Source organism: Scyliorhinus canicula, chromosome 15, assembly GCF_902713615.1.
Source record: "Scyliorhinus canicula chromosome 15, sScyCan1.1, whole genome shotgun sequence".
Classification (NCBI taxonomy): Eukaryota; Metazoa; Chordata; class Chondrichthyes; order Carcharhiniformes; family Scyliorhinidae; genus Scyliorhinus; species Scyliorhinus canicula.
The window spans coordinates 85,768,800-85,792,584 of NC_052160.1; the positions used below are offsets into that span (position 1 = coordinate 85,768,800).

A 23,785-nucleotide genomic window follows, 5' to 3' on the forward strand; every position below is an offset into this window, starting at 1 on the left:
CAGCCTTTCCAACCTATCCTTGTAAGACAACCCGGTCATTCTAGGTATCAATATAATAAGCCTCCCCTGAAGCGGCACAGTGATTAGCACTGCTGCCTCACTATGTCAGGAACCCAGATTCAATTCATGGCCTTGGGTGACTCTGTGTTGAGTTTGCATATTTTCCCCATGTCTGCGTGTGTGAATTTCCTCTGTGTGCTCCGGTTTCCTCCCACAGTCCAAAGATGTGGAGGTTAGTTGAATGGGACATGATAGTATCCAAAGTTGTGAAGGTTCGGTGGGGTTAGGGGATAGGGCAGGGGAATGAGCCTCGGTAGGGTACCCTTTCAAATGGTCAGTGCAGACTCGATGGGCCAAATGGCCTCCTTCTGCACTGCAGGGATTCTATGTCTATGTTCCGCCTCCAACATATTTACATCCTTCATTAAATAAGGAGACCAATACAGCACAGTATTCGAGATGCAGTCTCACCAATGCCCTATATAATTGAAGTATAACATCCTTACTTGCATGAGAGTACCTAAATCCTTCTGCACCTTGAAATTCTGCAGATGTTCTCCATTTAAGTAATATTCTGTTTTTTATGCACACTTCACACTTTCTCACATCTGTCAGATTTTTCTTTTAAATGTATTTTATTACCAACATGTATCAAAACTGACTACAACACATAAACATCCAGGGAAACATACTTCCCAGCAATCAACTATACAATCTGTACAAATTGTCCTCCCTTTTTCACCTAACAAACAGCTCTTCAAACACAGCCCCAACATCCCCCACCTTTTTTCAACCTCTCTGCAGAGCCCCTTAACTCATATTTTATCTTCTCCAACTGCAGGAATTTGTACAGGTCACCCAACCAAGCCGCTATCCCAGGTGGCGATACAAACCGCGGGCGCGATTTTCCGATGTCACGCCGGTTCGGAGAATAGCGTGCCGCACCGTTTTTTCCCACGACGCCGATCCGACGCGCTCCCGCTATTCTCCCCACCGGCCGGAGAATAGCGGGGGTGCTGGAGAGTCGCCCGATGGAGGCAAAATGGCGACTCTAAAGCACCCCCGCTATTCTCCGGCCCGGATGGGCCGAAGTCCCGACGTCGTGACGCCATGTCACGGCGTCGCCATCCACACCTGGTTTTAAAAGTCGCCAGCCAGCCGTGCTGGCTGACGAGGAGTGAGGAGGTGAGCGGTCCGTCCCGGAGTCTCGGCAAACTGGGGAAGGCATCCCCGAGAACGCTGCGGCCAGTGGGGTGAGGGGAGAGGGAGAAGTGGGGTGGGGGGGAAGGGGGGGAGAGAGGTGGTGGGGAGAGAGAGGGATAAGTGGGAGGGGGGAGGGAGGGGGGAGAGAGAGAGAGGGACAAGTGGGAGGGGGAGAGGGAGAAGTGGGAGGGGGGTGGGAGGGAGAAGTGGGGGGGAGAAGTAGGAGGGGGGAGGGAGAAGTGGGAGGGGGAGAAGTGGGAGGGGGAGAGTGAGAGAGGGAGGGAGAAGTGGGGGGGAGAAGTGGGAGGGGGGAGGGAGAAGTGGGAGGGGGGGAGAGAGAGAGAGGGAGGGAGAAATGGGAGGGGGGAGAGAGAGAGGGAGGGAGATGTGGGAGGGGGGGGAGGGAGAATTGGAAGGGGGGAGAGAGAGAGGGAGGGAGAAGTGGGAGGGGGAGAGAGAGAGAGATGGAGGGGGAGGGAGAAGTGGGAGGGGGGAGAGAGAGGGAGGGAGAAGTGGGAGGGGGAGAGAGAGAAGTGGGAGGGGGAGAGAGGGAGAGGGAGAAGTAGGAGGGGGGAGGGAGAGAGAGGGAGGGAGAAGTGGGAGGGGGAGGGAGAAGTGGGAGGGGGAGAGAGAGAGAGAGGGAGGGAGAAGTGGGAGGGGGGAGAGAGAGAGAGAGGGAGGGAGAAGTGGGAGGGGGGAGGGAGAGGGAGGGAGAAGTGGGAGGGGGGAGGGAGAAGTGGGAGGGGGAAGAGAGAGAGAGAGGGAGGGAGAAGTGGGAGGGGGGAGGGAGAGAGAGGGAGGAAGAAGTGGGAGGGGGGAGAGAGAAGTGGGAGGGGGAGAGAGAGAGAGGGAGGGAGAAGTGGGAGGGGGGAGGGAGAGAGAGGGAGGGAGAAGTGGGAGGGGGGAGGGTGAAGTGAGAAGGGGAGAGAGAGAGAGGGAGGGAGAAGTGGGAGGGGGAGAGAGAGAGAGAGGGAGGGGGAGGGAGAAGTGGGAGGGGAGGCGGTGAGCGAGTAGTGGGGGGGAAGGGGGGAGAGGGAGTGAGTGGAGTGGATTGGGTCGTCCCCCCCCGGATGCACCATGTCAGCCGCCCTGCCATGGCAGGACGGTCACGAGGACACGGCCGCTGGTTGCCCTGTGGCTGATGGCAACAGGCTACTGACGCACCGGTGAGGAGGACGTGTTGTTAACTGCCCGTTGGACGCAGAAAGTGACCAGGGGTTAGGCTGGCCGCGTGTCAGCAGCGCGACCAGGCCACCGGGACACACAGGTAACCCGTGGCAGGCGGCTGCCGAGGCAGGGCCGGCCCAAGGCACCGGCAACTCGGGCAGTCGCCCGGGGCGCCATGTGCTAGGGGGCGGCAGAGACTCGGGTCCCGCGCATGCGCAGTTGGGCCGGTGCCAAATGCGCATGCGCGGTGGCCCCCCTCCCCCCAGGGCGGCCCCCTCCGCCCCCCCCCTCCCGCCCCCCTCCGTCCGCCCCCCCTCGGCCCCCGCCCCGCGCCTCGGGCCCGCCCCCCCCGCCTCGGGCCCGCCCCCCCCGCCTCGGGCCCGCCCCCCCCGCCTCGGGCCGCCCCCCCGCCTCGGGCCCGCCCCCCCCGCCTCGGGCCCACCCCCCCCGCCCACCCCGCCTCCGCCTCGGCCCTCCCCGCCTCGGGCTCGGCCCCCCCCCCGCCTCGGGCTCGGCCCCCCCCCCCCCGCCTCGGGCTCGGCCCCCCCCGCCCTCATCCTACGGCCCCCCCCCCCCGCCCTCGGGCTCCGCCCCCCCCCTTGGGCTCCGCCCCCCCGGGCCCCACCCACCTCCCCCCTCGGCCCCGCTCCCCCCTCGGACCCCCCCCGGCCCCGCCCCCCTACCCGCCCGACACCCGCCCCCCCCCCCCCCCCCCCCCCCCCCCCCCCCCCCCCCCCCCCCCCCCCCCCCCGAAGGGCGCCGAAGTTCAGCTTGCAACTGCTTGCGCCAGCAACCCTAGGGCCGGCGCTGTGCCGAGGTGTTGAATAACCTCCATCTAACATATAATTTCTCTGCCCCCCACTACCCTTCTGTAGGTTCGCACAATGTATTCAAACATAACAGCTATTATCAGCGCGGTTGTTGGGGCCGCTGTACTGCGTTTGGAGATGGAGCAGCGTCCACAGCCACATCCCACAGTGGATGCAGGGCCAGCTGCGGGAGCAGAGGGCATGGCCGAGGAGTTGGCCGTAGTCGAGCAGCATGGGGGTGAGGAGGAGGAGGCATTGATGGCGGAGCCAAGGCGCCAGAGGCGACGAGCGAGGCCTAGGGTGTACCGTGCCCCGATCTCATTCCAGACAATGCCGGACATCACCTGCAGGAGGAGACTCCGGTTGAGCAGAGAGACGGTGACACATATCTGTCACCTCGTGGCGCACCTCGCCCTACGTGGAACGGGAGGAGGACACGCGATACCGGTTGCCATCAAGGTGATGGTTGCACTGAACTTTTATGCAACCGGCTCCTTCCAGTCTCCGAGCGGGGACCACTCTGGGATCTCCCAGGCATCGGTGCACAGGTGCATCCGGGATGTGACCGACGCCCTCTATGCCATCGCCGAGCGCTACATCACCTTTCCCGAGGACCGAGGAAGTCAAGATTCATGAGCTTGTGGATTTGCCAACGTGGCCGGGATACCGATGTGGTGCAGAGTGTCATTGATTGTGTTCACGTCTCCATGCGCCCGCCTGCAGGGGACAGGGAGGTGTTCACAAACAGGAGGGGGACATACTCCATGAATATCCAGGTGGTATGCGACCCCCACATGAAGATCATGCACGTGTGTGCAAGGTTCCCTGTCAGTGTACATGCTGCGTACATTCTTGCGCAGTCGTTCATCCCTGCTCTGTTTGAGGGAACCCCCCCCCCCCCCCCCCCCCCCCCCCCCCCCCCCCCCCCCCCGGGCTGAGGGGCTGGTTGCTGGGAGACAGGGGTTATCAGCTGAGGTCGTGGCTGATGACGCCCATACGGAGGCCTCGGACCAACGCGGAGACCCTTTACAATGAGGCCCATGCAGCAACCAGGGGTGTGGTGGAGCGCTGCTTTGGTCTCCTGAAAATGAGATTCAGGTGCCTGGACCGCTCCGGAGGGGCCCTGTAGTACCAGCCCGAGAGGGTCACTTGCATTGTCGTGGTCTGCTGTGCGCTGCACAACATTGCAATGCAGAGGGGAGATGCCCTGGTGGAGGAGGCGGAGGGAGAAGCCAGTGGCAGTGGTGCCAACACGGAGGAGGAGGAGGAGGTGGAGGAGGAGGTTGGGGGAGTGTCCGGCGCAGCACGCAGACAGGACCCGGGTGCTGGTAATGTCCAGGAGACGGCACGACGACACCGGCGAGGACAGCGGGCACGCAACGCGTTGGTGGCAGCAAGATTCACACGCCACGCGCGATGTCACCGCTGAGCACCAACACAACCACCTGCATCGCCAGTCGTGCAGACGGTCAACTTACAACCCCGCACCCCTGCTCTGCGTACACTGCTCCAGTTCTACATCACCCTTACCACCGGGGCCAGACGGTATGGCACAACATTGATGGCTGTGTCAGCTGGTGTGATCAGTGCCATGTGGAATGATGACAGCCCGCTCTGCGATGAGCTGTGAGCTCAGAATCGTTAGAGAGAGTCTGACCCATGGCAATAGCTGAACCATCCATCTCGGTGGCCGCTGAGTTTGTCACGGACACTCCAACATGTGCCCGCGTGGGGTAGCTATGGGAGGGGGTGGGGGGGAAGGGACTTCACACCCGGCACCGAAGTTTCACCGCTCGTCAACCCCAGCGACACTTGGTCACCATCACGATCCCTGTGGCAACGGAAAAATCACACGGTCTTACAAGTTAGGTGCAACAGTGAGTTTAATGGTTAACATTATGTACAGATGCCCTAGCCCCTACAACTAAACTGTGCCCTTCACCCGTGCCAACTTACTATGTGTCCCTCTTCGTTGCCTTACGGACCCTACCACTACGTCTAAGTGGATCCCCAGATGATACAGCAGGAGTGGAAGAGGACTGCTGAGAATCACCCCCTGCGACATGTCTCCCCGTCGGCACTTGTTTCCTGGGGCGACCCGGCCTTGATGGGCCAGGCTGCTCCGCGGGCGTTTCGGATGACATGGTGCCACCCTGCTCTGCCCACTGCCCACCCGATGCACCAGGGATGGGACGGGGGAGGCTGAGCGTTGAGGGACGTCCCGTGATGGAGTTAATGGGACGGGCCCCAGAACCTCCTCCTTCTTTGGGGAGCCCGGTGGCCCCGGGCCTCACTTTGGGACAGAGGTGCGAGCGGGGAGGTGCCCCGTCGCCCCACCGACACCTGGCGCTGCCAGTCCTGGAGGCCTGCAACCGTATCGACCAGGGTCCGAAGGTTCGCAGAGACGGAGTCCAGGGAGTGAGACATTCCCGCCAGGGACTGTGCGACCTCAACCTGTAAGTGCGCGACGCCATTGAGCATGTGTGTCAGGCGGTTGATGCTCTCCGCAACTGACTGCTGGGACTGTGCCATGGCGTGCTGGGACTGGGCCATGACCTGCTGAGACTGGGCTAGGGCCGGTAGCACGCCGGCAATGTCATGCTGGCTCTGGCGCATTGTTGCCTGTGAGAGGGCAACCCTGTCCAGGGCCATGGATGACGCGTGCACATTAAGCCCAATGCCTTGCATAACCTGACCCATGGCCGATACCGTTTCACCCATTGCCTCGACCGCGGACGCCACCCGTACGGTGTCGGCCTGGGTGACTGCCATGAGCGGCACCACTCCCTGCTCCTGGACGCGGTTTGTCTCCTCTAAATGCGTCTGCAGCTGCTGGAAGACGGCCCTCATCCCGTCATTGTGTCCCTGGGTTTCAAAATGCATTGGCTGTGCGGGTGGGTAGAGTAAATCCAGGAACCCGGGAAATGTCTGGGAGCCAGCTGGATGCTGGGCCTGGGCTGCCCTCCGACCGTCCAGCCCCTCGGCTGCTCCGATCTCCATCTGCTGTACCTGCTCAGCTGTGTGGTGCACACCAGACCGTGACTCAGGAGCCTCATCACTTAATTGTCCAACCGAGGTGAGTGTCTCTGGGATGGTGGATGGTGTGGGAGATAGCAGTGCCGCAAGATCTAGGTCCTCGTCCGTCATTATTTCCGCAGTGTCATCGTCCCAGTCATATCCGGCCGCAGGGCGCACGCGACCCATGTCTTCTTCTCCCTCATTTGAGTCTGCTGACTGTGTTGCTGTGTGTGCATCCTGCTCGACGGTCCCGGGTTGCGAGGATGGCACTCCTTGCTGACCTCCTGCCACCCTCTGGCATGTGGCCCTGGGTGCGGTGGTGGTGGCGGATGTCCGACTGGGTGTGGCAGCAGACGGCCCTGGATCTTCGGCAGCACGCCCAAGGGAACAGAATAAGACAGGGTTATTTAGATATGCTCGGCCGGGCGTTGGATGGTCCAGTGGGCTGAGTGTGAGGGGAGAGAGGATGGGGGGGGGGGGGGTCCAGTGAGCTGAGTGTGAGGGGAGAGAGGATGGGGGGGGGGGGTCCAGTGAGCTGAGTGTGAGGGGACTGAGGATGGGGGGTCCAGTGGGTAGAGTGTGAGGGGACTGAGGATGGGGGGGTCCAGTGGGCTGAGTGTGAGGGGACAGAGGATGGGCTGGCGGGGGGGGGGGGGGGTTGTCATGCAGGGTTGTCTCACTTGGTTCTGCACCTCCAACCTCGCATTGCGCGACCTCCCGGGTGCCAGATCCCCCAGCAAGGTCCAGTGGCCTCTGCTCAAACGCGGTCAGGGGGTGCATAATGGGAGAGCCCCCTCCGGTCTTGTTGCACTCCCGGTTGTTGTGAGCAGTCTTGTCCTGTTGGGGAGGGCATAGATAGAGCATCACAATTAGACGGGTATCATCAGGCCGATCAGATATTGGCACAGGTTGGGGGGAAAGTTTCAGCTACACCATGGCATCTCTCTAGGGGGTCGCAGCGCTCATGTGGGTCTGTAACAACTTGGTTAACCACCCTCCACTCACTCTCGCCCCCCCTTCCCCTCTCCCTCGTGCCCAGGGGGAGGTGGGTGATGAGGGACATGGGGGGGGGGGGAGGAGGGTTGTGACCCGGGGGCACCCTCTTGGCACTTACCCTGGCAGTCCTGGTGAGGTCGTGGAGCTTCTTCCGGCACTGCTCCCCAGACCGAGTGGTCTGCCCCACAGCACTCACTGCCGTGCCCACCTCACGCCAGGCCCGTCGCACAACACTGGCAGGGTGGCGATGCCCCCTTCTAGGGCAGATGATGCCCCTCCGTTGCTCCACATCATCGAGGAGGGTGTCAAGGTCACTCTCTCCGAACCTCGGGGTGGCCCGCCGTGGCTCCGTAATCTTCTCTCCGTCTGTTGATTTTGTCGCCTGCGCCTTTTTACGATGCGGAGCGGCGTCATACCGCCGTCATTTGGGCATCGCTCACTTCTGGCGTCATCACCCACGTGTTTCCCGCGGCCCCGCTCCCAGCCTATTTCCGGGGCCTGAATCGCTCGGGAACGGGGCCTTGTAGAGCCGTCGTGAAACTCGGCCGAGTTCACGACGGCCTTCCCGATTTTTCACGGGAGCGGAGAATTCCGCCCCGCGACTCCAGTAAAATGCGCCGCCGTCCAATCAGAGAGGGGAAGGCCATGATATCTGTCAGATTTTTACCCACTCATTCAACCCATCAATATCCATCTGTAAACTCCATGGGTGCGATTTAACTCAATGGAAACAAAGTCCCACAGCAAACGTGTTTAGCCCCTTGCTTCCTGAAGCTCGCAGCACTGGGAAATACAGCGCTATTGATTGGTACTCAGGTTAGATAGGGGGCCTCAGTGGGGAAGGTGTGGCCGAGGCCGCACATTGTACTGTTTTCTGCATTGAGTAGCTCCGCTCACCGGAATACCTCAGTGTAGCAATATATTGGGTTATCATTTTTAAATGGTGCCCGATGTCTGGAGCCTCCAACGTGATCCCGACACCCACTCAAGCCTCAACTCACAATTACGGGGTCCCTGGACCCCGCCCCTCAACAGCTCAACAGGGCAGCCCCAACATAATCGCCACCACGTGAAAAGTGCCTGCGTGGCACCTTGGCAATGCCAACCGGGTACACTGGCAGTGCCACCTGGGCACCTTAGCAGTACCAAGCTGACACCCAGATGGCACTGCCAGGGTGTCAGGCTGGCACCAGCAGTGCCAGGGTACCACCCTGCCCAAAGCAAAAGCACCTGGGGACTTCTGTTGCCCTGGACGACCCCCATGAGTGCCGTTCCATCCGGTCACCATTTGTGGAGACCAGCATTGATCGGTGCTTGCCCAAGGTCTCTGAGATGAAGGGGATAGACCCAACACCTCAGGTGCCTCGGGAAACTGCATACTAAAGTGAGACGAGCTGTCTCGCTCTAATATGCAGATTTGCCAAAAAGAAATCCCTCCTATCATGCGAGAGCGCGTTGGATCTCGTGAGGCGTAGCAAGCTGTGTAGATCCTGGGAGTTGTGTCTCCCGGCTTCAATCAAAAAACACAGGCTTCACTCCCCTCATCTAAGTCTTTGATGTAAATTGTAAAACATTGAGGCCTGCGGGACTCAATTCGTCACATCCTTCCAATCAGATAAAGATGCATTTATACATACTCTCTGTTTTCTGTCAGTCAGCCAATGCATCTTCAGTGTTACCCCCATGCCATGAACTTTGGTTTTTTGCAGTTATCTCTGATGTGGCACCTTATCAAATGCTTTCTGGAAATCCAAGTACAGTACGTCTGCAGTCTCCCCTCTGTCCGTAGCAGATGGTATTCCTTCAAAGAACTTGAATAAATTGGTTAAACTTGCTTTCCCTTTTGTAACACCATGCTGACTCTTCCATGTTAACTTGAGCTTGTCTAAGTGCCCATCTCTAACCTCGTTAATGATCGATTCCTCCCACACGGCAGATGTCAAACTAACTGGCCTATAACTCCTGTTTTCTGCCTCATAGAACATAGAACAGTACAGCACAGAACAGGCCCTTCGGCCCTCAATGTTGTGCCGAGCCATGATCACCCTACTCAAACCCACGTATCCACCCTATACCCGTAACCCAACAACCCCCCCCTTAACCTTACTTTTATTAGGACACTACGGGCAATTTAGCATGGCCAATCCACCTAACCCGCACATCTTTGGACTGTGGGAGGAAACCGGAGCACCCGGAGGAAACCCACGCACACAGGGGGAGGACGTGCAGACTCCACACAGACAGTGACCCAGCCGGGAATCGAACCTGGGACCCTGGAGCTGTGAAGCATTTATGCTAACCACCATGCTACCCTGCTGCCTCCTTCCCTTTTTGAACAGAGGATTTATATTGGTACTTTCTAGTCTAATGGAACCTTTTCATAATCTAACTAATTTTGGAAAATTAACACCAAAGCATCTCCTCCCTTACTTGCCACCTCTTAAGATGAAGTCATTCAGGACCTGAAGGCTTGTCAGCCTCCGCCATCATCAGGTTTCTCAATACCACATCACTAGTGATTTTAATTTCACCAAGTTGCTCTCTCCCTGCCACCTCCACAGAGTGTGAATGCGTTACCATCTCATAGTTCTCAGCACAGGTGTCATAGTTCACTTCTTTTTCTGCTTCCATTTGTTCATATAGGGTGATTAGGTTCTTGGTCGCTGCAGCCGCAGCTATTCCGGATTTTCCATCTGTGGGACAAAGAATATGAGGCAGTAAAATGAGGGTTAGAATCAAATATTCCATCAAAATTCCTTTCATTCTAAGACAAGGGACTGAAATGAGCCGGGAGCACAATTGCTGTCAGCCATGGCTCATTTTCTCCTTCAGAGTCATGGAGTCTCCTGGCTGCAAAAACCATGGCTGAGGTACAAAAATCAAAACTGACCATCTACACCAGTACTGAGAGCAAGCTGTACTGTCAGAGATGCCATCATTTGGATGTAAATGATCTCAGGGCGCTATTTTGAAGAAGAGCAGGTAAGTTACTCCTGGTGTCCTAGAATCATAGAATTTACAGTGGAGAAGGAGGCCATTCGGCCCAACAAGCACACACAGGCCCTTGGAGAGAGCACCCTACTTAAGCCCATGCCTCCACCCTATCCCCGTAACCCAGTAACCCCACCTAACCATTTTGGACACTAAGGGAAATTTAACATGGCCAATCCACTTAACCTGCACGCCTTTGGACTGTGGAAGGAAACCGGAGCACCCGGAGGAAACCCATGCAGAGATGGGGAGAAAGTGCAAACTCCATACAGACAGTCACCCGAGGCCGGAATTGAACTCGGGCCCTTGAGCCGTGAGCAGGGCCGGTTTTAAGCCTATTTGACCAATTTCACCCGCGACAGCGGCGACAGAGTTACCGTTTGAAGCCTTTTCTGTATTCTAAGAGGAACTATAGGGTAGTTTTTACTTTTGGGGAACGCACCGCATTACCGTCGACAAATCCTTCAGCCCTGCGCCGCCAAATCCTTCCGCCCGGGTAAGTAAGTTTCAAAATTTTAGTATATCAAGCATTTAATGTTTTTATTTGGTTAAAGACGAGCATACTACACAAAATATAAACATACATAAATTTTTACTTTTGTAGAGTAGGGGCCCCGCCATCACTTTTCTAATTGGGTCCGCAATTCCTAGCACCGGCCCTGGCCGTGAGGCAGCAGTGCTGAGCCCGTGCTCCTGGTCAGTATTTATCCCCCATTCAACATCACAAAAATAAATGGTCTTCTCATGATCACATTTCTGTTTTTGGTATCTTGCTATGCACAAATTGGCTGCCATGTTTCCTACATTACCAGAGAGACGATGGCCCTAATTTTCCTGTGTTGTTTTGGGCCGGTGTTTCCAGCCAGCATTTTGGGAGAGATCCAGGGCGCGATTCTCCGCTGCCCACGACGGGTCGGAGAATAGCGGGAGGGTCTTCACGACATTTTTCCTGCCCTCCCGCTATTCTCCCCCCCTCCCCACACGGCCGCCCCACGACACGAATCGCTGCTCGCCGTTTTTTACGGCGAACAGCGATTCTCCCCAGGCTGATGGGCCGAGTTCCCAGGCCTTAAAGGCCGTTTTCACAAACGCAATCACACCTGCTCTCACCGTTCGTGAAAACGGACACAAAGTGCCATCCCGGACAACCATGGCACTGATTGGCACGGCCGCACCACGGCCATGCCAAGGGTGGCATGGGCCTGCGATCGGTGGGCACCGATCGCGGGCAGCGGGTCCGATACCCGCGCACTATTTGTTCCTCTGCCGCCCCGCAGGGATCAGTCCGCGGGGTGGCTGAGGGGCATGACGGCCCGCGCATGCGCGGGTTTGACGCATCTGTGTGATGACGTCATCCGCGCATGCGCCGGTTGGAGTCGTCCAACCCGCACATGCGCGGCTGATGTCATCGTGCGCGTCAGCCGCCATGACGCTTGGCGCACGGACTTAGCGACGGTCGCTAAGCCCGCGATGCCGTGCTTCACGGGGCCGCAGTGCTAGCCCCGCCCGGGGGGGAGAATCGGGTCCCGGGAGGGGACGCGGAGGCTGCCGTGAAAGACGTGGCGGCTTGATCTTGCGGGTGGCGGAGGGGAAAGAGTGCATCCCTTGGAGACGCCGGCCCGACGATCGGTGGGCACCGATCGCGGGCCAGTCCCCTCCCGAGCACAGCCGTGGTGCTCACTCCCCTCTCCGCCCCCCACAAGCCACAAACGAACCTTTGGCACCATGTTCACAACGGCAGCGACCAGGTGTGGTTGCCACTGGCGTGAACAGGTCGGGAACGTCAGGCAGCTCAGCCCATCCGGGCCGGAGAATCGCCGGTCGCCGTGAAAAGCGGTGAGCGGCGATTCTCCGAGCGGAGGGGTGGGAGAATCGCGGGGGGTGCCAGGGCGACGCGTTGTGATTTGCCCGGCCCTCCCGCGATTCTCCCACCCGGCGTGGGGAGCGGAGAATCGCGCCCTTAGACTTTCTTTTGGGTCTTGGGAAGTTTTTCCCCGGTCTAGCCATACTAAGCCCACAAAAGGGAGCAAAGCCCTCGAATGAGTGCATTTAGCCGCGTGATTCAGTTACTCGCAGTGCCGTGAAACACATGGCTATTCAACGCGACTCACTTTTAATAAAAGGCCTGAGCAGGTAACGCGCGACCAAGGCTGCACATTGCCCCCTTTTTTACAATGGGGAGCTGCAGTCACCTGAATTCCCGATATAGCGAGAGATCGGGACATCATTTTTAAATGCGCCCGAACTCCGAGACCCCGAAAAGAATCCTCGACTTACCTCCCAGCCCGAATGCAACATGGGAGGTTCGCACCAGATTGGCACAAAGATGGCACCATGCTGGTACTGTTAGGGTACCCAGGTGAACCAGTAGTGCCAGGGAACCACCCTGCTCAAAGGGCATGCAGCAAGGGGCCTCCAATCCCCTGGGAAACCACCACGAGTGCGGATTCGCCTGGTCCACATTTGTGGGGACCAGTACCAAATGACGCTTGCCTGAGGACCCAAGCCTAAGGGATTGAATCCCAAACCCTCAGGTACCTCAGGAATTTGCATATTAGAGCAGTGCTTACTGCCTCACTCTAATATGCAGAATTGCTGAATTGCTCCGGAAGAACCATTACAGCGGTAACGCGCACCGTCCACAAATGCAGATACACACATCTCGGTGTGTGGCAGAGTCTATTTGCCGAGTCACTGTTGAATCTCTGCCTGTCACTGCATTTCCAGCATTGAGTCGGTGGCTATTTCCAGAGGTTCATCATCTGACTTTGACTGTGTGGTTGGTTAGTTTTCAGCAACCCTCCCGAGTGCCAGATACCAGCTGCAGAATAGGTTTGGGCTAACTTTCTGGAGAATACCTCCTTGACACAGAATGGGACTAGCCCAAGGTATCGTGCACAAGCTCGCCGCATTTCTGGCGATAGTCACACACAAGGAGAAAGTGCAAATCGCCCGAGGCCGGAATTGAATCCAGACCTATGGAGCTGTGAGGCAGCAGTGCTAACCACTGTGCCACCATGCTGCCCTTGCGGTTTCTAAACATCTGCTGCCAAAGGATACGTACAGCCACATAGTCTATTGCTTACAGGCTCCAAAAAGATGAACTGGGATTTGAGGAACCGGTAAGGTATTTCTTTTTTGTTTAAATTTAGAGTACCCAATTATTTTTTTCCAATTAAGGGGCAATTTAGCATGGCCAATCCACCTACCCTGTACATCTTTGGGTTGTGGGGGTGAAAACCACACAGACACGGGGAGAATGTGCAAACTCCACACGGACAGTGACCTAGGGCCGGGATTCGAACCCGGGTCCTCGGCGCCGTAGTCCCACTGCCACTCCTCACGTGCCACTCCAGTAAATTATTTCTAACGGAAGTTGAATGTATAACAGATTAAATACTCAGCTATACAGAAAGAGACTTGAATTTTCATGTTAGCTTTGTAGCATTTTGAAATGTACGTTGCAAACAATTATTCAGAGACAGTTATATAAACTGACCAAACCATTGCAATTTCTGGAGAAACTTTAAAACAGAAATGCCAGAATGTTCCATTGGAGGTCTTATTGCAACTCTCCAATTTATAAATTCCAAATGTGGCTGGACAAGAACATTTAAAAGTACAAAATTTACAACAGAACTGTATGTGCAGTGTATGTGCAGGGCGCATGACCTTCTCACTGCTGCCACTTCTGGCCGGAGGACTGAACATAGCCTCATTTTTCTTTTCATTTAAAAGGTGGCAGATCAGTGTCAGCGGTATACGGAGCTATGCTGGAAAAGGATAAGGCACCACTGGAGGGGATCAAAGCGAAGTGGGAGGAAGAATTGGGAGAGGTTATAGAGGAGAGGGTCTGGTGTGAGGTGCTCCGGAGAGTGAATGCCTCCACCTCGTGTGCGAGGTTGGGGCTGATACAGCTGAAGGTGGTGTACAGGGCACACCTCACGAGGGCAAGGATGAGCAGATTCTTTGAAGGGGTAGAAGATGTGTGTGAACTTTGCGGGGGGGAGGGGGGGGGGGGCGCTAATCACGTTCATATGTTTTGGTCCTGTCCAGAGCTTGGGGAGTACTGGAAGGAGGTGTTTAGGGTAATTTCCATGGTGGTGCATGTGAAGCTGGACCCAGGTCCCCCGGGAGGCCATATTCGGGGTGTCGGATCACCCAGGGTTGGAAACGGGTGCGGAGGCAGATATCAAAGCCTTCGCCTCGTTGATCGCCCGAAGGCGGATCCTGCTGGGATGGAGAGCAGCCTCCCCACCCTGTGCCCTGGCGTGGCGGGGCACCTGTTGGAATACTTGACCCTTGAGAAGGTTAAGTTCGAACTGAGGAGAAGCTCGGAGGGGTTCTCCAAGTCATGGGCACTATTTATTCTGCACTTTCAAGAACTGGATAACATCGAACATTAGTTGGGAGGGGGAAGGGTGGGTGGGGTGCGGGGGGAGGGGGGCTATGTATGTTGAAGATGGCTATGGGTAATCCCTGATTCCTTTTTTTTCTTTGTCATTTGTTTATGTTAACATGCGGGCTGATGTCTGGGCTTGGTGGGAGAGTGGGATCGTTGTTACTGTTATGGGGTTTGAGATATTTGTTGTTGGTTATTGATTGTTGTTGGGTGTAAATTCGGGAGAAAAATTGTGAAAAAGGAGGAGAATAAAAATATTTGTTTTAAAAAGGTGGCAGATGCCTCCATTCTCTTTACATTAAAAAGGTGGCAGATGCCTCCATTCTCTTTACATTAAAAAGGTGGCAGATGCCTCCATTCTCTTTTCATTTAAATGGTGGCAGATGCCTCCATTCTCTTTTAATTTAAAAGGTGGCAGATGCCTCCATTCTCAATTTAAAAACTAATAGCGGTCATTGGGCACTTCTTGTGCAATAGGAACCACTGCAGGAATGGCACAGCTGATCGTTCCACAACTCTCCTGACACCCGCCCGTGACCCACCTGTGGATTGTGACCTGCACTTTGAAAAATTCTGGTGTAGGGGGTAACAAATTGGAATGGATCGATGATTGGTTAGCTAACAGGGAATAGTGGTTGGCACAATGTGACAAGTGACATGCCGCAGGGATCTGTGCTGTGGCGTCAAACCTTTCCAATTTATATAAATGGAGAGTTATGGTTGCTAAATTTGCTGATGGCACAAAGATAGGTAGGAAAGTAAATTATGAAGATGATGTAAGGAGGCTACAAGGGCACATAGATAGGTTAAGTGAGTGGACATAAATCTGGCAAATGGAGTATATTGTGGGCAAATGTGAAATTGTCCATTTTGGCAGGAAGAATTAAAAGGAAGCTCATTATCTAAATCATGAGGAGTTGCAGAGATATGCACAGAAACAAGACCAGATGTGTGCTACGATGTATTATAATTGAGCATGTTACTGTTGTGAAAGTGGTAAATTTGCAATTGAGGCATTGAAGAAATTACATTTTAGAGAATGTAAACTCAGATTTCCAGACCAACCAGGATGAAATTAGTACTAGCTCACACTAATCACCGGCTGTTGGGATTGTTTCCCAATTGTTGGAAATCTTGTGTTATAATGGATTATAGAAATTTTCATGTTGTAACCGGATTTAAAAAATAAACGTTTTCAAGACGTGGGGAATATGGAAGATATTAGAGATTGATTGGACGATAAAATAACATGCATTATCATTTTGTACTTTTTCTGATCAATAAATTTATTTTGCATCAATTGAATTTGAAGAAAAAGGGGTTTTTGATCGTATCTGAAAGGTTTTGTTGATGGATGTTAAATGCCTAGTAGTTTAAAGTATTAAGGTTAACAGGTATAAGGCAGGTGCCGTGGTTAGCACTGCTGCTTCATGACGCTGAGGACCCGGGTTCAATCCTAGCCCCAGGTCACTGTCCGTGTGGAGTTTGCATAATCTCCCCGTCTCTGCGTGGGTCTTACACCCACAACAAAGATGTGCAAGGTATTTGGATTGGCCACGATTATTATTCCCTTAATTGGGAAAAAATACAATTTAAAAATATTAACAGGTGTTGGGTATTGATTAGTTGTTTATATTCAGGTGTGTGTATAAAGAGTCAGTCAGCAGTGATGAAGATTGTATTAAAGTGGAGAAGCAATTCTTCACTAAACAGTCTCTACCAAAAGCATACAAGTCTCAGTGTCTTCTTCACAACCAGGTTTGGAAGTTTGTCCAACACTGGTAGCCCCCCTCCCAGGATGTTGATAGTGGGGAATTCAGTGATGGTAATTGTGGTGATATACCTATGGGCCATTTCATAATTGGATTGTGTGAGACATCCAACCGGCAGGTGACAGTACAGACACACCATGTGGTCTCAAGACCGAGGTTATGTGACCTGGGACCTGTATATAAAGAGAGGCTTATCCAGCCATCTCCAGAAGAATATGAGATAGAGGTTGATTTGATTTGATTGATTTATTATCGTCACATGTATTAGTATACAGTGAAAAGTATTGTTTCTTGCATGCTGCACAAACAATGCATACTGTACGTAGGGAAGGAAGGAGAGACTGCAGAATATAATGTTACAGTTATGGGCCTCACGGTAGCATGGTGGTTAGCATCAATGCTTCACAGCTCCAGGGTCCCAGGTTCGATTCCCGGCTGGGTCACTGTCTGTGTGGAGTCTGCACATCCTCCCCATGTGTGCGTGGGTTTCCTCCGGGTGCTCCGGTTTCCTCCCATAGTCCAAAGATGTGCGGGTTAGGTGGATTGGCCATGCTAAATTTGCCGTAGTGTAAGGTTAATGGGGGGATTGTTGGGTTACGGGTATACGGGTTACGTGGGTTTAAGTGGGGTGATCATTGCTCGGCACAACATCGAGGGCCGAAGGGCCTGTTCTGTGCTGTACTGTTCTATGTTTTAGCAAGGTGTAGAGAAAAGATCAACTTAATACGAAGTAGGTCCATTCAAAATGATGGCAGTAGGGAAGAAGCTGTTCTTGAGTCGGTTGGTACGTGACCTCAAACTTTGATATCTTTTTCCTGATGGAAGAAGGTGGAAGAGAGTATGTCCGGGGTGTGTGGGGTCCTTAATTATGTAGACAGAGTCAATGGATGGGAGGCTGGTTTGCTTGATAGACCGGGCTACATTCACGACCTTTTGTAGTTTCCTACGGTCTTGAGCAGAGCAGGCTCCATACCAAGCTGTGATACAACCAGAAAGAATGCTTTCTATGGTGCATCTGTAGAAGTTGGTGAGAGTCGTAGGTGACATGCCAAATTTCCTTAGTCTTCTGAAAAAGTAGAGTCGTTGGTGAGCTTTCTTAACTATAATGTCGGCATGGGAGGACCAGGACAGGTTGTTGGTGATCTGGACACCTAAAACCTTGAAACTCTTGACCCGTTCTACTTTGTTCCCGTTGATGTAGACAGGGGCATGATGTAGACAGGGGCAGAGGGTAACAAGACATGTAACAGGTCAGCCAAAGTTAAGTTCCAGAGGAGTAGCAAGACTCCATGACAACGTGCCCTGTATCAGATTACCATTCTACTGCATGAGACACAATGGGCGCAATTCTCCCCCCCACCCCCCACGTCGGGTGTGAGAATCGCGGGGTGCTGGGCGAGTCCCGCCACGCCGCCCGGGCACCCGCACGTGATTCTCCCACCCCCCCCAAAATGGCGCGGCGTGATTTACGACAGGCCGCTCGGAGAATTGCCGCTCGCCGTTTGTAACGGGCGAGCGGTGATTCTCCGGCCTGCCCAATACGATGGGTTCACGCCGGCTCCAACCACACCTGGTCGCTGCCGGCGTGAACGGCACGCGAACGCCGTGGGAGTGGCCTGTGGGGGGGGGGGGGGGGGGGAGGACCGAGTACCAGGAGGGGCGCTCAGAAGGGGTCTGGCCCGCGATTGGTGCCCACCGAACGGCGGCCCGGTGTCTCTGAAGGACGCACTCTTTTACTCTGCCGCCTCGCAAGATCACTCCTCCATTTCTTGCGGGGGTGCTCGTGGGGAGGACGGCAACCGCGCATGCGTGGGTTGGCGCCGGCCAACCTTCGCATGCGCGGGTGACGTCCTTTACGCCGCGTAATTTATGTGGTGCCGCTTTCACACGGTGCCAAGGCCTGGCGCACGTAAATTATGCGGCGCCGCTCCTAGCCCCCCGGGGGCGGGAGAATAGAGGGCGAGGAGCGGCCTCCGACGCCGGAGTGAAACACTCCGGTTTTCACTCCGGCATCGGCACTTAGGGCACGATTCTCCGCTCCCCACACCATGTGGGAGCATCACGGGAGGGCCGGGTGACTCACAACATGCCGCCCTGGCACCCCCCGCGATTCTCCCACCCGCGCTTGGAAGAATCGCCGGTCGCTGTGAAAAACACCCCCCTAGATGGGCCGAGCGGCCTGGTGTTCCCGACCGGTTCACGATGGCGGCAACCACACCTGGTCGCTGCCGTCATGAACATGGGCGGCAAATGCTTGTTTGTGGCTTGTGGGGGACGGAGAGGGGAGTGAGCACCACGGCCGTGCTCGGGAGGAGACTGGCCCGCGATCGGTGCCCACCGATCGTCGGGCCGGCGTCTCAAAGGGACGCACTCTTTCCCCTCCGCCGCCCCGCAAGATCAAGCCGCCACATCTTGCGTGGCAGCGGAGGGGAAGACGGCAATCACGCATGCGTGGGTTGGAGCCGTCAGCCGTTGCGACGTCAGCCGCGCATGCGCGGGTTGGAGCCGGCCAACAACCTGCGCATGCGCAGCTGACGTCACTTAGGCGCCACCGTCGCATCATTCTCGGCGCGCCGCCTTGATGCAAGCGTCAAGGCTCGGCGGCCGAGATTTATGGAGCGCCGCTCCTAGCCCCCTGGGGGGGGGGGGGGGGGGGGGGGGGAATAGGGTGCGAGGAGCGGCATCCGAGGCCATCGTGAAACTCGGCCGAGTTCACGACGGCCTTCCCGATTCATCGCGGGTGCGGAGAATTCCGCCCTTAGTCTCCCGTTGGGAGAATCCCGCCCAATAAATGGATCTTGGTTTGGACATATCAAAGTGTTTGGTGAGTTGGTGAGTACTCATAAAAGTACCAGGGACCAAACACAACAGTAATATTGAATGTCAAGAGGAGACAGTGAGATTCTCTCCTGTTGGAGATCGTCATTGTCAACACTTCTGTCCTGTAGATTTTACCAGAATGATCATTATCCGTGTCCTTTATGTCTGAGTAAACTGTCCAAAGCACTGGCCATGAAGATTGCAGGTAAAGAACTTAAACCTTCCTCCAAAATCATTTCAATAATGAGGCACCACCTCACCAAAGCACACAGGCAACATATATTGAAATGTAGTTTCGTGCTTCAAATAAACTTTGTGAACAGACTGTAGAGTCAAAGAGAAAATTCCCTTAAATTGTAAATTCCAGAGTTCAAACCGATGGACAGTCCCTCACGAGGTTTTGAGTTTCCTTTTAAAAAGTTTTTCTTTGCAACCGAGTACCAAAGTCCTGTATTCTGCGTTTCGGACAACTAATTAAATGCTTTCTACATTAATATATTGAAGAGAACATCACGACACGGTCCAGAATGTGAGTGTGAAGCCTGGGTAACTAATATCAATGGGAAAGACTGGGAACATCACTTCCATCAAGACCCACCAGCACGTTACGTTGTTAATGTTTCTTACTCTCCTCCCGCAGCCTTTACCAAATCTACCAACACCACCAAAAGAACCGGAAAAACCTAAACGCAGCATCGTTAAAACGTTTCAAACCACAGAAGTATCTTGTTCCCTCTGCCTATAGTCGCACATATAAAAGGTACAGTACCGTCATCTATAATTTCCTCTAAGCACTACCCAGGGTGTGGAATTTGAATAAATTCAGCATTAAAATCACCTCAATTACAAAACTGATGGATTTCCAGATAATCCTCTGCTGCTCGTCGATTTTACGAAGTGTCAAAGATCTGAGGGAGAAGGTTGTTGATCTGCAGATTGGGGCCTCAGTACTGCTGAGCTCCTCCTTGCTGTAACTTCAGGGTGGGGTTTAATGTTCGCACTCAGTCTGGAAGAGAGAGGCAGCAACAAGGTCACAGCTGTTTCTGCACAAGCAGCATTTAGTTCGCACTATTGTGTAATATAAAACAACGGATTTATTTACTACACAGGACACCAGGCACCATAAAAGATTGGGTAAACACGCTGTGTCTCTTTTGGGCTAATCAAGTAATCTAAATCAACAAATTGAAGGATAAATTGAAAGGTACCATTGGCCGACGCCAAAATCGGGAAAAGCGATTGGGCGGAGAATCAGTCCTGATGCTGAAATTGGGGTGGGCACTGGGTTCATAAGAACATAAGAACTAGGAGCAGGTTTGCCAAAAAAAAAAGGGATCCCGCCCACAATAGGCAGGATTCACATTGTAATGTCTCACTAGATCGCATTGGATCCCATGAGGCGTTGCGTGCCGGGTAGATCCCGGAAGTGGAGTCCCTGGCTTTTATAGGCCACGCTGCGGGGCGGCAAGCTGCTTTTCAGGTGCATGTAGTCACTCAAATGGCAGCATCTCTAGGTTACACCTTTCTATTCCTTGTGCCTATAGCAAGACAGAAAATAGTTAAGTGGAAGATAAACTGGCACAATTGGTGCTTTACTGGCAGATAAACTTCACTATGGATAAGTGAGTTGCAATACATCCTGGTGGGAAGAATATGGCAGCCATATGCGCCTTGGAAAATAAGTGTGTCAATGGAATAGAGCAGCAGAGGGATCGAGGGAAAGAGAAGCACAAATTATTAAACGTAGCAATGCTGATTAATTAAAAAAAAATTTTTTTAAAAATAAATTTAGAGTACCCAATTATTTTTTCCAATTAAGGGGCAATTTAGCATGGCCAATTCACCTACCCTGCACATCTTTGGGTTGTGGGGGCGAAACCCACGCAGACACGGGGAGAATGTGCAAAATCCACATGGACAGTGACCCAGGGCCAGGATTCGAACCCGGGTCCTCAGCGCCGTAGGCAGCAATGCTAACCACTGTGCCACCGTGCTGCCCTAGCAATGCTGATTAATGACCATAAACTAGGCAAACAAAGTACTGGGGTCATTTCTTTACAGATCAAATTAAAATTAGAGAAGTTTGTTAATCCTGTGTCAAACCTTCGGTTAGACCATACTTGGAGTACCTTGAAGAGCTCACTGAACTCCATATTGTAAAAAGCGTTTAGTTACTGGAGTAATGCAAAAAAGATGGACTAGAATGATGCTAGAAGTGAGAGATTACATTTACCAGGATAGATTGAGCAGGCTGGATGTTCTTCATTCTGATCGAGGCTGGGTGTCCTTTATCCTGATCGAGGCTGGATGTTCTTCATCCTGATCGAAGCTGGGTGTCCTTTATCCTGATCGAGTCTGGGTGTTCTTCATTCTGATCGAGGCTGGGTGTCCTTATCCTGTTAAATGCTGGATGTCCTTTATCCTGATCGAGTCTGAGTGTCCTTTATCCTGATCGAGTCTGGGTGTCCTTTATCCTGACCGAGGCTGGGTGTCCTTTATCCTGATCGAGTCTGGGTGTCCTTTATCCTGATCGAGCCTGGGTGTCCTTATCCTGATCGAGCCTGGATGTCCTTTATCCTGATCGAGTCTGGGTGTCCTTATCCTGATCGAGGCTGGGTGTTCTTCATCCTGATCGAGCCTGGATGTCCTTTATCCTGATCGAGTCTGGGTGTCCTTTATCCTGATCGAGTCTGGGTGTCCTTATCCTGATCGAGGCTGGGTGTTCTTCATCCTGATCGAGTCTGGGTGTCCTTATCCTGATCGAGCCTGGGTGTCCTTATCCTGATCGAGCCTGGATGTCCTTTATCCTGATCGAGTCTGGGTGTCCTTTATCCTGATCGAGTCTGGGTGTCCTTTATCCTGATCGAGCCTGGGTGTCCTTTATCCTGATCGAGTCTGGGTGTCCTTATCCTGATCGAGCCTGGATGTCCTTTATCCTGATCGAGGCTGGGTGTCCTTCATCCTGATCGAGCCTGGGTGTCCTTTATCCTGATCGAGCCTGGGTGTCCTTATCCTGATCGAGCCTGGATGTCCTTTATCCTGATCGAGCCTGGGTGTCCTTATCCTGATCGAGCCTGGATGTCCTTTATCCTGATCGAGCCTGGATGTCCTTTATCCTGATCGAGTCTGGGTGTCCTTTATCCTGATCGAGGCTGGGTGTCCTTATCCTGATCGAGCCTGGATGTCCTTTATCCTGATCGAGCCTGGATGTCCTTTATCCTGATCGAGTCTGGGTGTCCTTTATCCTGATCGAGGCTGGGTGTCCTTTATCCTGATCGAGTCTGGGTGTCCTTTATCCTGATCGAGCCTGGGTGTCCTTTATCCTGATCGAGCCTGGGTGTCCTTATCCTGATCGAGGCTGGGTGTCCTTATCCTGATCGAGCCTGGGTGTCCTTTATCCTGATCGAGCCTGGATGTCCTTTATCCTGATCGAGTCTGGGTGTCCTTTATCCTGATCGAAGCTGGGTGTCCTTATCCTGATCGAGCCTGGATGTTCTTCATTCTGATCAAGGCTGGATGTCCTTCATCCTGATCGAGGCTGGGTGTCCTTTATCCTGAGTGAGGCTGCGATGCTCCTCAGTGACCGGGTCATCCTCTGGAGTGCCTTGGCACTATCCAGCTCAGTGACTGGGACATGAATTGAGGCCCTGAGGCATGGTCACCATGGACTGAATCAGGCACTGGACGTCACCACTCAAGACGCAGACATCATGCTCCAGACTTTCCACTTCGATCGCCACCCGAGCAGTGTTGGTCTCGGTGCCACACATTGTCGGCTTTATCTCCTGCGCTCATAACCTTTGGGACACCGGAGTGTCACTGACATCCCTTCCTGAATCTCACGGTCTCATCCTAGCGTCTGTATCATCTCCGGGAGACTCTTGTCCAGAGGCTTCATTTCTGACTGGGACCCAGCTGAGTCCCGGGATCCAGCAGACCCCTGACTGCTGGCTCCCTCAGATGTTCCTACCTCCACCTCATGTGCATCAGAAACTGAGTGGTGCTCACCAGATTGGGCCTCACAAGCCTGTCCAAATATGTTGCCCACCAATGTGTGTCACAGCGCTGGCGGAAGGTGGGGGTGATAGCTGTGACGCCTCAGCAGTGGTCTCCTTGGACACCATCTGCTCCGAGATGGTCTCTTGGGTGGTGATGGGCGGACGATTCCCGGTGACCCGGCCCTACAGATAGATGGAGGTCCTGTGAGAGAATGTACATGTGATCAGTGAGAGGGAATGATCACTTTGTCTGATATGAACAACTCACTTGAGATGGGTCACCTGGGTGGAGGGCCAATGGATCCACACCTCTGCAGCGCAGGCTAACTTCGCTGTCAGTGACTTCTCTCTTCACGGTCAACCCCGTGATCTCCAGGGCGCTTTTGTCATACGGGTGAGGACTCTGATCTCTGGTACTCCATCACCGGTCCAGACCCTTTCAAGCCTATTATGGACTAACGTCTCCTGTGGGAGTAAAGAGAGGACATTCAGGGCCATGCGCTTGTTGAGTTAGGGGGGTGTCTATGGAGGTGGCATGTGTGGGCATCACACCTGGACATGAAGGGATTGTCTGGTGGGTGCCAGGGAGTTCTGGGGCACAAGCGCAAA

The 23,785-nt window shown here is 54.1% G+C and overlaps 1 protein-coding gene and 1 long non-coding RNA gene across 3 annotated transcripts in view; one reads left to right on the top strand and one right to left on the bottom strand.

Moving 5' to 3' along the window:
* Positions 1 to 19,855, top strand: part of LOC119978548 — a 46,857-nt gene extending 27,002 nt beyond the window's left edge. The window contains exon 3 of the long non-coding RNA XR_005463483.1: positions 19,819 to 19,855. This is a non-coding gene — a long non-coding RNA (uncharacterized LOC119978548). The remainder of the gene's footprint in view (positions 1 to 19,818) is intronic.
* LOC119978547 (methyltransferase-like protein 27) overlaps positions 1 to 20,181 on the bottom strand; it is a 53,343-nt gene extending 33,162 nt beyond the window's left edge. The window contains exons 1-2 of one of the 2 annotated variants that reach the window (XM_038820272.1): positions 20,017 to 20,180; positions 9,771 to 9,886 (exon numbers count right to left, since the gene is read on the bottom strand). In XM_038820272.1, the coding sequence (XP_038676200.1) occupies positions 9,771 to 9,824 (54 nt within the window). In that variant the 5' untranslated portion in view covers positions 9,825 to 9,886; positions 20,017 to 20,180. Of the gene's footprint in view, positions 1 to 9,770; positions 9,887 to 20,016 lie in introns of both variants that reach the window. The other variant, XM_038820273.1, reaches the window with a different exon arrangement.
* Positions 20,182 to 23,785: the final 3,604 nt, after the last annotated feature.